The sequence below is a fragment of the Oreochromis niloticus genome, linkage group LG7, assembly GCF_001858045.2.
Source record: "Oreochromis niloticus isolate F11D_XX linkage group LG7, O_niloticus_UMD_NMBU, whole genome shotgun sequence".
Lineage (NCBI taxonomy): Eukaryota > Metazoa > Chordata > Actinopteri > Cichliformes > Cichlidae > Oreochromis > Oreochromis niloticus.
The window spans coordinates 17,634,217-17,647,220 of NC_031972.2; the positions used below are offsets into that span (position 1 = coordinate 17,634,217).

At 38.9% G+C, this 13,004-nt stretch overlaps 1 protein-coding gene across 9 annotated transcripts in view; it reads left to right on the forward strand.

The window, feature by feature from the left end:
• mapk10 (mitogen-activated protein kinase 10) overlaps positions 1–12,544 on the forward strand; it is a 38,335-nt gene extending 25,791 nt beyond the window's left edge. For 4 of the 9 annotated variants that reach the window (XM_025909118.1, XM_013275244.3, XM_019361002.2 and 1 more), the window contains exons 9-14: positions 313–495; positions 3,580–3,704; positions 4,422–4,448; positions 6,109–6,172; positions 6,425–6,502; positions 8,721–12,544. In XM_025909118.1, coding sequence (XP_025764903.1) covers positions 313–495; positions 3,580–3,704; positions 4,422–4,448; positions 6,109–6,172; positions 6,425–6,502; positions 8,721–8,863 — 620 coding nt within the window. In that variant the 3' untranslated portion in view covers positions 8,864–12,544. Of the gene's footprint in view, positions 1–312; positions 496–3,579; positions 3,705–4,421; positions 4,449–6,108; positions 6,173–6,424; positions 6,533–8,715 lie in introns of all 9 variants that reach the window. The other 5 variants (XM_025909119.1, XM_003451489.5, XM_005456245.4 and 2 more) reach the window with 4 other exon arrangements.
• Positions 12,545–13,004: the final 460 nt, after the last annotated feature.

The following is a 13,004-nucleotide window of genomic DNA, read 5'->3' on the forward strand; positions in this document are numbered from 1 at the left end:
AAAGAATAAAAGGAAAAAAAATTTAAATAGAAATCTTGTGTTTTTCATCATTTAGAAGTCAGCTGGGGTTTTTTCCTAATGCTAATGGATGCTTATTTTGGTGGTTAAGTGGGACACAGCTGACTTGAGATTAGAAATCATTTATTTATCTTGGTCACAGCACTTTGTAGCACTCCTCCTTGTGCTTTTAAATGGAAAATGAAGTCAGGATTGTATTGTAGAGCGATACCTGAGGGGACACTGAGCTTTGCAGGGTGACAGGATGCTCCGTATTCCATGTGTGTTTCCCTTAATCTTGGCCTTCCACACCAGATATTGATCAGTGGAACAAGGTGATCGAGCAGCTGGGCACGCCCTCGCCAGAATTCATGAAGAAACTTCAACCCACAGTGAGGAACTATGTCGAGAACCGGCCAAAGTACGCAGGCCTCACCTTCCCCAAACTCTTCCCCGACTGCCTTTTCCCTGCTGACTCTGAGCACAACAAACTCAAAGGTGAGAACCTGTAATTATGCACAGGGAACCTGACAGGCAAGCAGTCATTGTTAAGCAGTGATTCTGTTTTATAGATCAGGCATGTATTTTTAATTTGTGTAATATACTAGGATATTAATAATTAGAGCTATTTGTATCTATTTGAGCTATTTTGCTTTATTTTGTGTCTTTGTAATATATTGTCTTATTTAACATAGCTGTTTTTTGAGCATCTGCGACCACATAATTTTCTCAGGGATTAACAAAGTATTTCTGAATCTGATTCTGACATTACAGGTGACTTTGCTTCTGACTTTTCATTTAGTTCATTAGGTTTATATCTTTGTTTATAACTTCCACAACTTATGACATTTGAATGTTATTTGCATGTTAACTCTGTAAATATGCTATTCTTATTCTCAGCATCTTAGCTGCTCTGTGAGTACATATCACCTAGCAGCTAAGATGACTATACATTTTGTTCATTTCATGTATACTGTAGTATGTGAAAAACTAAGTATAGCCTGCTTCTATAGAATATAAGAGGGTAAGTAGTAGCCAGGTGCTGCAAATCAAATGTACTTGATTAATTTGTCATCATTAACCCCAGTGTTAAACAGTGACCATGAACTGTGTACCAAAGTATTCTAGAGTCACATGCAAGGCCATCTGTCTGACAGCTAAAGCTTTGGGTGATGCAACAGGACAACGATCCCAAGCACAGCAGCAAATCTACACTCAATGCCCCAAAAGTCTCAAATTCAGAGTCTCAAAACTCAATTCAGTTATTGCTGCTAAAGGTGGATGCACGAGCTACTGAATCGTCAGGTGTATTTAGTTTTTTAACAGGACTGTACTTTTACATTTTATCTTTGGTCCTCCTCCGAGCATCAGTAAACTGCAGTATGTTAATCCTGTACCGTGTGAGCCGATTTCAATCGACTTCTTATGCAGAGTGTTAACTGAGATGTTGTTTCTTCTGTCTCAGCTGAGAATTGAAGGCATCAAAAACATTTCCAGTGAGCTATAAAAAAAAAAAAATGCTTTAAAAAAATAAATTATTATATTATATCAAAGCTCTCGGATTTTGAAATTCTAATGAATCGCTTTTGTATTCGAGCCGCTCCCCGCTGGAGTGACACTGTTAAAGGAATACACCGAAGGAGACAGACAGAGTGAGAGGGTGTGAGACCAAGATGAAGTGTTTTGTGTGTTTTGTTTTGTGACAGGTAGGAAGTGAGTCAGCCATGAAACATCCTTTGGGTTTTATTTATTTTGAACCTTAGGGGGAGGACGAGTCACAGTACTGTAGGACAGAGGGAATGAAAGAGAGGTAGGTAAGGAATAAGGAAAGGTGAAAGGAGAGAGACAGAGGAGCTATTTTTTCAAGTTTATCATTTTTTTGATGCTGTGATGATGCTCAAAGGGTACGCCCAACTCATGTGTCTGTACTTGCTTCAGCTTCTTCGGTCCTCTGCTGCTGCAGATTTATTTATAGTGAAGGTCAAGTGTGTAGGAGAGGAGGTGTCGTGTGGTTTTAGGGTTTCAATTTCATATCAGTTCAAAACGGCCAGAGGATAGAGAGTCTGTCCGAGTGAGTGACTGGTGATGCTTATTGAAATTTTTGCTGATAGATGTCCAATTTACTGCAAACTGCAAAAGAACCAGTTGACTGAAAACATCTGTAACAAACAGATCTAATGCTTCATTAAAAAAAATACATATGGGACAAACTGAGGAGATATCTGGATGGTTGATTATTAAAGAATTATCTAGCAATAATTCAGATTTCAACCTGTCTGCAGATTAAATACTTAAAACCCAATAAACCCTATGAAAATTCTGTGAAGCCTTTTTGATTTATCTGCTCTAATAACAAGTAAAACACAAATATAAAGAAAAATTTGGCACAATTTATTCATAACAACAAAAACAGTTATAAAGTTACAATATCAGTTACAAAGAGATACAGATGTAAGCATACAAACACATGGCCAAGCCTGAGTTCTTACATCTGCTCATACAGTCATGCTTCCATGTAAGCAAAATTTAAGGAAAAGCTGACTTACAAAGACTTTCAACAGTTGATTCAGTCAGCCAAAGTTTAGATGCTAAAAGCTCAAACGTGTCATCATCTTGGGACTTGCAATAAGAGTGTGGAACACTTAAAGGCCCTGACCTGATCACTGGAGAGGCCCATCAGCTATATAAGAGGTGCCTGGCCATTCATATGTAATTAGTAGAAGTTTAAAATTTCATGGGAAGCCAGTGATGGGAAAGAAGAACGGATGGACATTCGGTGGCTAGTTTTTGCCTTGACTAATTGAAGATGGGCTAAAGAGGGCTGAGAGATGCGCATTCAAAGAGAATTACAATAATCAAGATACAAGAAAAACTTTAGCGTGTAATAAGAGTTTGAGATTATTGGCTGACTGTATAGCAGATGGTCTGATGCTGTTTTAGAGGACTAGTTTGACAGATGTTCTTCTTAGAGAAGCTATCAGGGCCAAACATGAGAACCTCAGTTTTGTCACTATTGAGCCAGAGGAAATTTGGTTAAGGAAAACAAAAGAAATAAACTGGAAAATAAACAAAAATAAGAAATAAACAGACTTTGGCCTTTCTATTCTCAGGTTGTGAGATTACTGTACTCATCCTCCAGAGGTCACCATTAATGCATCTTTGACTATTAAAGACTATTATTATTATTATTATTAGTAGTAGTAGTAGTAGTAGTAGTATTAATATTATTATTATTATAATAATTCATTGAATCTTGGAATCTTGAATCTTTATTTAATTTTTTGACCATCGATTACCTCTAATAACCACAATGCATGCTTGTATATATTTTAGATGTTACCCATATCATTTATATTAACTCAGGGTAAAATTAAACCAAGATACTGCACTTTGCTGCGAGAATCTGGTTTCTAGTCACAAGCTCCTGTTAATTATTCTCTTTAATCCCTGACATTTCCCGGTTTCTCTCTCTCCTCCCTCTTCCATTTCCTCCGCTGTTTGGCATGTAATACTTTCTTGTTTCATCAAAACATCTGAATAACGTTTTTTCCTTTTTAAATGTTTCTTTTTTTCAAACTACAGCAAGCCAGGCTAGAGACTTGCTGTCTAAGATGCTGATTATCGACCCTGCTAAGCGGATGTCAGTGGATGAGGCCTTACAGCACCCCTACATCAACGTGTGGTATGATCCGGCTGAGGTGGAGGCGGTGAGTAGGACTTCAGCAGAGCTGTGTATCGATTACCATCCCAAGCTAAATCCTCCTCACCCCGCCCCTCCCATGTTTTAATTTGTACGCACTGATAGTGATTTATAGCATGACTAAACTGCATTTTTTTTTAACCGCTTGCTATTTTGATTACTTTTGTTCACATCTAATTTGCATTTTTTCCCCTCACTTATATTTTTAGTCTTTAGTGCAGAACCAAAGGATTTTGTAGATTTCTGTAAAATAACCCAAAGTCTTTGCTGGTAAATTTTCATGCTACACTGAATGATTTATATAGTGGGTTGTTGGGTCTTGTAACATGAGAGGGGTGGTGTTGCTGGTTGATTTGGTGAAATCTGGCGTCTTCATCAGCGCCTCATTAGTATGAGGTGACAGTGAGATTGGGTAAAAAGCCATCTGCAACCTGATAAATTTTTACAGCAGTACAAGTAATGAGAGCATGACCAGCTGATGAACGTCAGTGCTGCTGTTCTACTACGTGAAATACCCTGTTGCCTAACACACTCACTGTATAGTAGTTTTTCCTCCTTTACAGAAGATTTCATGACTACGGCCTTGTCTTGTCATCTGGTGTCTGATGGTTTTTAAAGATGACTTTGTTGCTTCTGTTGATGTATAACATGGCTGTGAATGGCATTTCAACACGTTTTCTGCTGTTTTCCCCCCCTTCTCTAATGTCACCTCATCCTGATGAAGGCCAGAGATAACATCCAAATATCCATGGTAAATAACAAACTCCCTACATCAAAGAATGCACTGCAATTGGACGTCTTCGACTAAAGAGTGTAAATGAAAGAAGATTTTTGGACACATGTGGTTCAGTGCTTCTGCCATATTTGAAGATATTTAAAATTAAGAGTAAAGAGACTGTGTAATGCAAAGTGAGGAGCAGAAAATGCCAATCAAATGAAACATCCAGAATATCTGGATATTGCAGTAATCACAGACTGTATATAAAAGATGGAAGTAACTTCTGGGTCTGAGAAGTAAAGCCAGTGCAGAAATGACCCGACTGTTCTTTTGATCTGTGGTGTATATGTTTATTTAAAAGAGATAATGCATATAAATTACCACAAGCGTTGAAATTCGTCATGTAACTATGCCAGATTTAGCCACATGGGCTAATTTTCATGTGTAGCTCCTGCCAGGTTAAAGGTATATTGAATGAATGAACAAAACAATGATTGTGAGCATAATTAAAAGACACAAAAACATATAAAATAAAACACATACCAATATAATATATAAAAAAAACTATAAAAAGTGCTATTCAGTAAATACTGTACTGACTTTATGGTAACTGTCAGGAGTCTTTTTAGTACATCAACATGTTATTTTTGTAAATGATGGTTCAAATTAAAGTAAAATAGATGATAAAGTGAGTGCTTTATGGTGCAACAACCTAGTGACTAACTCGTTGGTACTGTAAGAGTACACAGTGTCCTGGTTTATTAGTCATTTTCACTCCATGCTTTTCATTTTGTAAATCAAAATGCAGCAGACTTCAAAACAGATATCCACCAACTACTGGGTCACATCAGGGTGGTTATGTCCATCTTTTATATACAGACCGTGTGCTGATTTTAGTGGAGCTCACATGTGAGCAGTCACTGTCAAACTGCACATGCTTCACTCTGCATATAGACCAAAACTCGTATGTCACAGGAAACCTAATCTATTCATTAAAAAAAAAGTAATAGAATACAAGGTTTTAATATTTACTGTAAGAATTTCTTTTGAAGAGAGCTCCTCAGCTACTTCCACAGCTCCACAGCGTTAACATCTACAAACAGTTGGTTTGTCCTGCTGTGGCCGCTCAGTGCTGACCCATAACAGTCCCCTCAGGGTTACACCAGAGAGGTTCGTTGGTGGTCCTGTCACCCGCACTGACAAAGATGGGCAGGATTACGATGTTGGAGTCTGGGGAATGAGTGAACGAGTAGTTAGATGGGCTGACTCGATGCCAGTCAGCGTATTCTCGACCTAGTAGACGCGATGACAAGTCCCATGAGGGAGGGTCTGGGGGGGAGAGCACTGGCGCCAGATGTTTTCTTATCTCACTATCCTGCCAGATATTTAGTCCTGATTATAAAGAATGACCTAATTTGATACATTTTTTGTGTATCAATGGCAGACAATGAACTTATAATGCATTTTATGGAAGCAATACATTACTGCTTAATTTTTATTTAAATTTAATTCATAGTCAACATGTGCCGAACGTTTAGACCCGGCATGCTGTTTGTTTGTTTTTTTCCTTCCATTTGCACATTTGAAAGATGCATATTTATACCGTGATCTTGTAGGTATTGCACTTGGGAGTAATGCTGGGCCGTTAGCTGAAATGTTACTAAAATGGAATTGTGTTCTCTCTCCTCTTTAGCCTCCACCTCAGATCTACGACAAGCAGCTGGATGAAAGAGAACACTCCATTGATGAATGGAAAGGTGAGTGCTGTTCATCTGGGCTAAAAATAGAAACTCAACAAAGCACAGATATGGTAGAACGATAAAAAGCTGTATATTATATGTGCAGTAATGTATTCGATGGAATCATTTTTTAGTGTTACCATGCATTCAAATGATCTTGTTTTTTCAGTAGTTAAGGGTAATATGAACACTGTCTGCATAGATCGGTACAGATTGCACATATTTTTGTCACTTAGTGTGTTCTACTACCTTTTTTCACACCCCTTGCAGAACTAATCTACAAAGAGGTGATGAACTTTGAGGAGAGAACGAAGAATGGCGTTGTGAAGGGACAACCTTCACCTTCAGGTACTCTCAGTGCATAAGCCTAACCGCTCTGTAAGTGAATTTAATATAACCTTACTGGAGTTATCCCTTGTAATTAGAAAAACCCATTGTGCTGTTGACCACATGTCTCTGTCCCTTGCATCTCAAGTTAAATGTTGTTCAGTTCAGTGATGTCACTTTGTGCCTGATGATTTGTGAAGATTGCTATTCTGTGATTGCTAAAATTGCTTCATAGTACAGGATAATTCAAATACCTTTATGATTGTATGTTTATATGTATTACATTACTGTGTTTTAAGCTTTGGGTTTTGAGGGGTCTGTCTCAGGAAATGTCAGTCTTAGACTTGGCTGCAAATGGCCTCAGAGGATAAAAACTGCTATTCTTATGATGTGCCACAGGATGGCAGTATAGAGTCACTTTGAGCATACTAACCAGCCCAGTCAGCATTTGCAGAGATCCATCTAAAAAACCCCAAAAAACTGCTTGTTTAAAACCACAACCACACTTCATGAAAACAGTAAGAAGGTAGATTTGGAAGACTGAAAACACAAGGAGAAGAAATTAAACAGAAACAGACGCCTCAGATCACAGAACGCCTTTCTGGGTGTCCTCTTTCAGTCTGTTGTACAAAAGTGAGTGGGATTTTCCCTCTTAGAAAACTTATAAACCATCTCTCACTATAAGCCGGGCAACAAACATCCTTAGTGCCAAATATAGTTAAGTAATATGGTGCTCGTTTTTGCTCTCTCTCTCGGCCCGTCTTTAGAAAATTCACGAGCTTCATCTTTCTTCTTCTTCCTTCCATCTACTTGTAATTAAGCAGATGGGCCGCTGTATAGCGTCTGACGCAGTGCAGGAGCTGCAGACGACAGTGTCTCATTGCAGCATGAAGAGAAGACCTGCAATCACACACAGTCAGACCCACTTTGTGTGTTTAGATTATGATATTTTTAATGATGTTAACAGAAGATTTATCAGCCCAGTGCTGCAGTATTTATTTGCACGACACTGTGCATTATCTCATTATCTCCAAGAATGTGAAAAAATGAGCAACAGTTTAGTGAGTGTGGAAGATATGTGTGTGGGCGTGACGCTGTGATATAATTCAGACTTTTTTAGGAGTCATAATCACATATTACTGCTTTTGCCACAGTTTCTCTAAAGGTTAATAATATGAAGTAATGACTTAAACTCCCATCTTATATATCGCTATGTAACTAGTGTGGATTATTGCACGGTACAGTACTTTATGCTGTGCTTCTCTCACACATGAAGCTTTAACTGTCACTTCTGATTAGTTACCCTATAAAACCGATGCGCGCTATTAATCTTGCTTTATTTAAACAGTTACTCCCGACAGGAAACAGACACAAACAGCAGACTCACAGTGTGCAAATCCTCTGCACAAATTACTGCATTTGGTCTGTTTCCTGCATCTGCTTTAAAGTCTTTTTTTAAAAGCTGACAAAGCAGGAACCAACTTCATAGAGGTATAAACTGGTCACTCCGTGCTAATAGACAGAGCATGTACTCACACACACACGCAGTTCCAATTAGGCTTCTGAGGATGTTGGAAACAATGTAATTTTTTTTATGCATAATATCATTATGTATATTACTCAGCATTAGTCTGTCCAGATGAATACTCAAGTTATGGATGGACCCCAACTCATACTAGAATCTATCCATAGAGGGAAAAATCTCTTATGTACTGGGCTGTAAATATGCTTTATAACATTGGGCATCTATGGGGACTAACTCACTTTGGGAGCCAGGTTCAAGGAATTGGGACTTTTGTGTTGGCTTTATTTTTCAGCTCCAGAGGTTGCCATTTGTTACACACACAGACCTGTATGAAGGCATAAATCATTTTAAGGTATATAATTAAAAGGAAATCATCAAATAGCAGCTTGTTGGCATATAAATGACTACAACAAGCCACGCTGATGAACTGCTGAAACACTGAAGCCTTTAATGATATTTCCTGTGGAACCCCCCGGACCCACAGCTTAATTATCTTTGTCTCATTACAGATGCACTGTGATTGTGATGTCCCACAGATGTTGTAAATGTTGTTGACATCTCTATCTCATGGAACAGCTAATCATGAATCAGCATTTATCTCACTCTAACCTGTGTGTGCACTCGTTTATCTCCTGCGACTGTTTCTCTGCTCGCATCTTGGCCAGGACTCTGTTACGTTGTAACCCCCCGCTGCTGTTGATTCCCTTAGCACAGGTGCAGCCGTGAACAGCAGCGAGAGCCTCCCTCCCTCCTCCTCAATCAACGACATCTCCTCCATGTCCACCGACCAGACCCTGGCCTCAGACACTGACAGCAGCCTGGAGACCTCTGCAGGACCCTTGGGGTGTTGCAGGTGACTAGCCGCCTGCCTGCGCAACCCCATGTTCTTCCGAAGGTGAAGAACTCAACAAAAACGACCGCCGGAAAATACGAAGGCAAAACAAAAAGACAAAAAAAAGAGTAAAGATCAAAATTAATATATTAAGAACAAAAATATGAGATATAGGAATCTGAATTTATGAAATCTAAAGCCTGTGCATTGTCACTGAAAAACAGCAGCGGTATTCAAGTAAATGAGCTCAGATATATGTTAATGATCCTCTAGTTGCTTTGCTTATATTACCCCTCATATTCTTGTATATGGCATCAGATCAAAATGACCAAGCGCTTAGACTTGCATCTCCTGTAAAGTGCATATTGGCTGGCTGCTGGTCTCCCAATTCCTTACAGACAAAAAAAAAAGCAACCAAAAGAAAAGCATTTATGCTCCGATCATTGTGGCAAGGTGGGCTGCCATTTTTGCTCATCACTACTGCTAAATGGGGACTTTGCTCTCTTTCCTCCCCCAGCCCCTCTCCCCTATTCAGCTCTTATTTAATTACACTGCTGTATTTTAACATCTAGGCTTTGTGTGAGACACCGCCACCCGACCCCCCCCCAAAATGTAAGGTTTCCTGATGTGTTTTCATGTGGTAACTCTGCAGGGACATGTTCCTGCTGTCACCAGGAGTGACGCCCCCCCTGTGCTAATTTGTAAATATTGTAATTCTGTACAGCTGAAGGGCACACAGAGTGGGACTGACGGCCAGTAAACTGGGATTTTTTTCCTTCTATTTTTCCGACTAGCACACCTTGCCACATCACCGCTTTCCACCTCAGTTGCCCCTGCCTATCGCTGTAGTCCTGCATGATTAGATTTAAACAATGCTAATCTCACTGTATGCTAACGAGTCTGTATAGAGACTTTTGTTTATATACAATGTAAACTAACTGGGCACAGTAGGACGTGTGAGTGTGTGTGTGTTGGTGGACCACAGGCAAGCCAATAAGACACTGATAAAAGTCGGGGCTGTTTAGGATGTAAAGGGCCAGTACACACAGAAATAAGTTATTCTGATTGTGCTCAGACTTCACGAGACAGCCTTCAAGAAGTCTAATTTGTGTGTAATGTCCCTTTTTATTTCCCCTGGCAGTGTATGATCGGTCCCTCAACCACAGCCCTGCATGTCATTGTTTATCATTAAACCCCCACAGGCACAGGAGTTGGATCGGTTTCACTGTGGAATAACCACAAAGAACCTTTTCCCCTTTTTGTTTGACTCTTTAAAACATAGCAGAAGTGATACAGTACGGAGTTTTTAAGACAGGTGATGAGTGTTAACCTTGTAGCTATGGCTCGTCTTCTCATCTGCTTTATATCACTGCAAACCACACAAAAATGTCGCAACACGAGAAAGCACCCATTAAATGATTTCATAGGCGAAAGATTCTTTAATTTATTGATTTATATATTTTTGATAGATGGAATCTGAACATGGCAAGTGCCTTTTGGAATGAAGCATTGCAGGTGCAGAAATGATATATTTTTGTTTCCCTCTGTTTGTTCTTGTTCTGCCTTAAAACTGTCTGAGCCCCAAAGCTTAACTATGTTTTCCTCAGTGTTTACATAAAAAAAAACCCTCACACAAATCTTTTTACATTTTAATTTGACCTCCTTGGTTTTTTTTTAAATTTCTCCTACAAAACCAAATTAGCTTCCTTGAAATAGTGTAACCATATTTTCTCCAGCTGGGGTGCAACGCTCAAATATTCACATGCAAAATGCATTTGCACTTTGCAAAGGCTTGGCAGCTGTACTGCTCTCATCTCAAGTTAACGTCACATCTCACATTTATCTGTGCAAACTCAGTGTTCTTAAATGAAACAAGAATATAAAACAGTTTTTGGCAGACTGAAATAAACTGAGATCCACTATGGCAGAGTTTATTTCACCCACTGTGAACCTGCATGGGCAAGTTAGGGTAATTTGGCATGGTAAGACCTTGGAGCTGGATTTATATGGACAAAACATACATAATTCCTCACTTTAGGCATTTTATTTTGTTTCAAAAGGTGTTTTGCGATGATCCGGTAAATGACAGCAATTAGGTTAGATGAAGAACACGAATGCTCACACTGACTTGTAATGAAACATATGGGAGCCTCCGCATGTATGAAATAGATTCAGTCGCTGCCATGACTTTAAGGAGATGTGGAGACATCATTGCCACATATTTATTTCAGTGACAGTATAAGTCTGTAACCTTCAGTTCAGCTGCTGCTGCACAATGACTCTTTTTTGCATGGAGTTGTTATGTGTACAATCTCTCACAGTCCTCCACATTATGGAGATAACTTCAAAAAGCTACTTTGTTAACACTCTAACTCCCTGTGGCTTGTGTACAGTGAACCACACACAGACTAACAGACTAACCTTCGCAGAGCTCAGAGGGTAACTGAGGTTGGCGTCTCCAGAATAAGCTATGGCTAGCTTGGCTTTTTGTTCAGGGTCTGGCCAGGGCAATCTTTTAAAACAGGGTGCAACTTTGATGAAATCCTTTGTGTTTAAAAAAATGTTTTGATGAATTTCTCACAAAAGGGGCGCAGAGTCGACCTCTACACCACAAACACACAAAGTACTGTTGCAGTTTTTTCTACAGGGCATTTTTAACCATCCGAACACACTCTTCTTTCTGTATCTTTATATGTTCTGGTCACGGAGTACAAACACTAACATTGCTAATGTTTGGGTTTTTTTCACTTTTTCTGAATGTGAACTGTTTGATCTTTTTATAAGACGTCCCTCCAGACAATTCTGTTGTGATAAAAGGCGCTTTAGTTCAGGTAAATAAAGTAGAAGATTGAACTGGGTTGTCAGCGGTGAATGTAGAAATGAACGGTTTAACAGTCACGCACATCATTGATGCTCTGCTCATCAGTGTGTGTGTGTGTGTGTGTGAGAGAGAGAGAGATTAAATCAACCAGCATTCAACACAAGCTGCAAGTCTGAGTTGAAAGGTGTGATGTGGCGTCTGGAGAAATGATTTTGCAACACATGTCTTCATTTTTCTTTTTTAAATTTTAATACGAGATCATGACTTTTGTGCAATTATTTTGAAGAATGTCAATGGCGAGTAAGCACAGTTGTGTGTTTAGTAGTAGTTCATGTGTGTATTCATGTTCTGTCACTTTGAATCGAATTAGAAAACCACTGTCATTCCAGCCTTTAATTTTTTGGAGGGGGTCTTAAAATGACCTCTTATGGATTCAGGATTAGTTTGCAGTTTTATTAGTAAGCTTAAGAGCATTCACACACTATGAAAAATGATTACATGTCACAAGTTGTACACAGCTGTGCCAACTTAAAAACAAAAACAAACAATCTTTGGATCTCCAGCTTGGCAATTTTCACCTTTTTCTTTCAACTTCTATTGTAAATAATAACAGTTCAACAATGCAATAAACACTTTATTGCACTCAGACAGGGAGGCAAGCTACTGCAAGGGGTCAGATGCTAAAATGTTTAGAGTCTTAAATGTGGAACTCTACAATGACGAAACCCTGTATAGCTCATCTGAGTCAGGTGATGTTGTTATTCAGTTCTTTTCTGATTCCTTCTCTCTTGTTTCTTTTACTCCGTGCTGTTTTAATGAATCATTTCTTTGACATTGTCAGGTTTAAAACAAAAAAATTCAAAAAGAAACAAACAACAAAAAAAAGAAATGGTATTGTTTCAGGCTGATCTCGAAGCTTCAGGCTATAGCGTTTCAAGTAAAGTCAAAAACAAATGCAAAAGAAAAAGAAAAAACTTACTGAAAGCTGTTACTGTAAACACATTTTAAAGGAACTGTGTATGTAAAAAATATTATGTATTATGTATGTGGTTGAAAATAAACAAAACCTTTGACCTTGGGCGTTCGTGGACCTTTTCTTTTTACCTGGAGACTCATTTAAAGGCACTGCAGATTTGTTTCAGGCCTTGCTGTCAATAGGAACCATTTATCCAATATGTCACTGTGACCCCTACACAGAATCTAATGTGCTTTCAGGCACTTTCAGGTGGATACACAATCTTAAAGCGGCGCCATTAACTAGTTCTCTGACAGAGAAAAATAATGTAGCATGAGAGCGCAGCATGAGAACAAGTGCACTGACCTTTCTCAGTAATTTCAGGTTGAT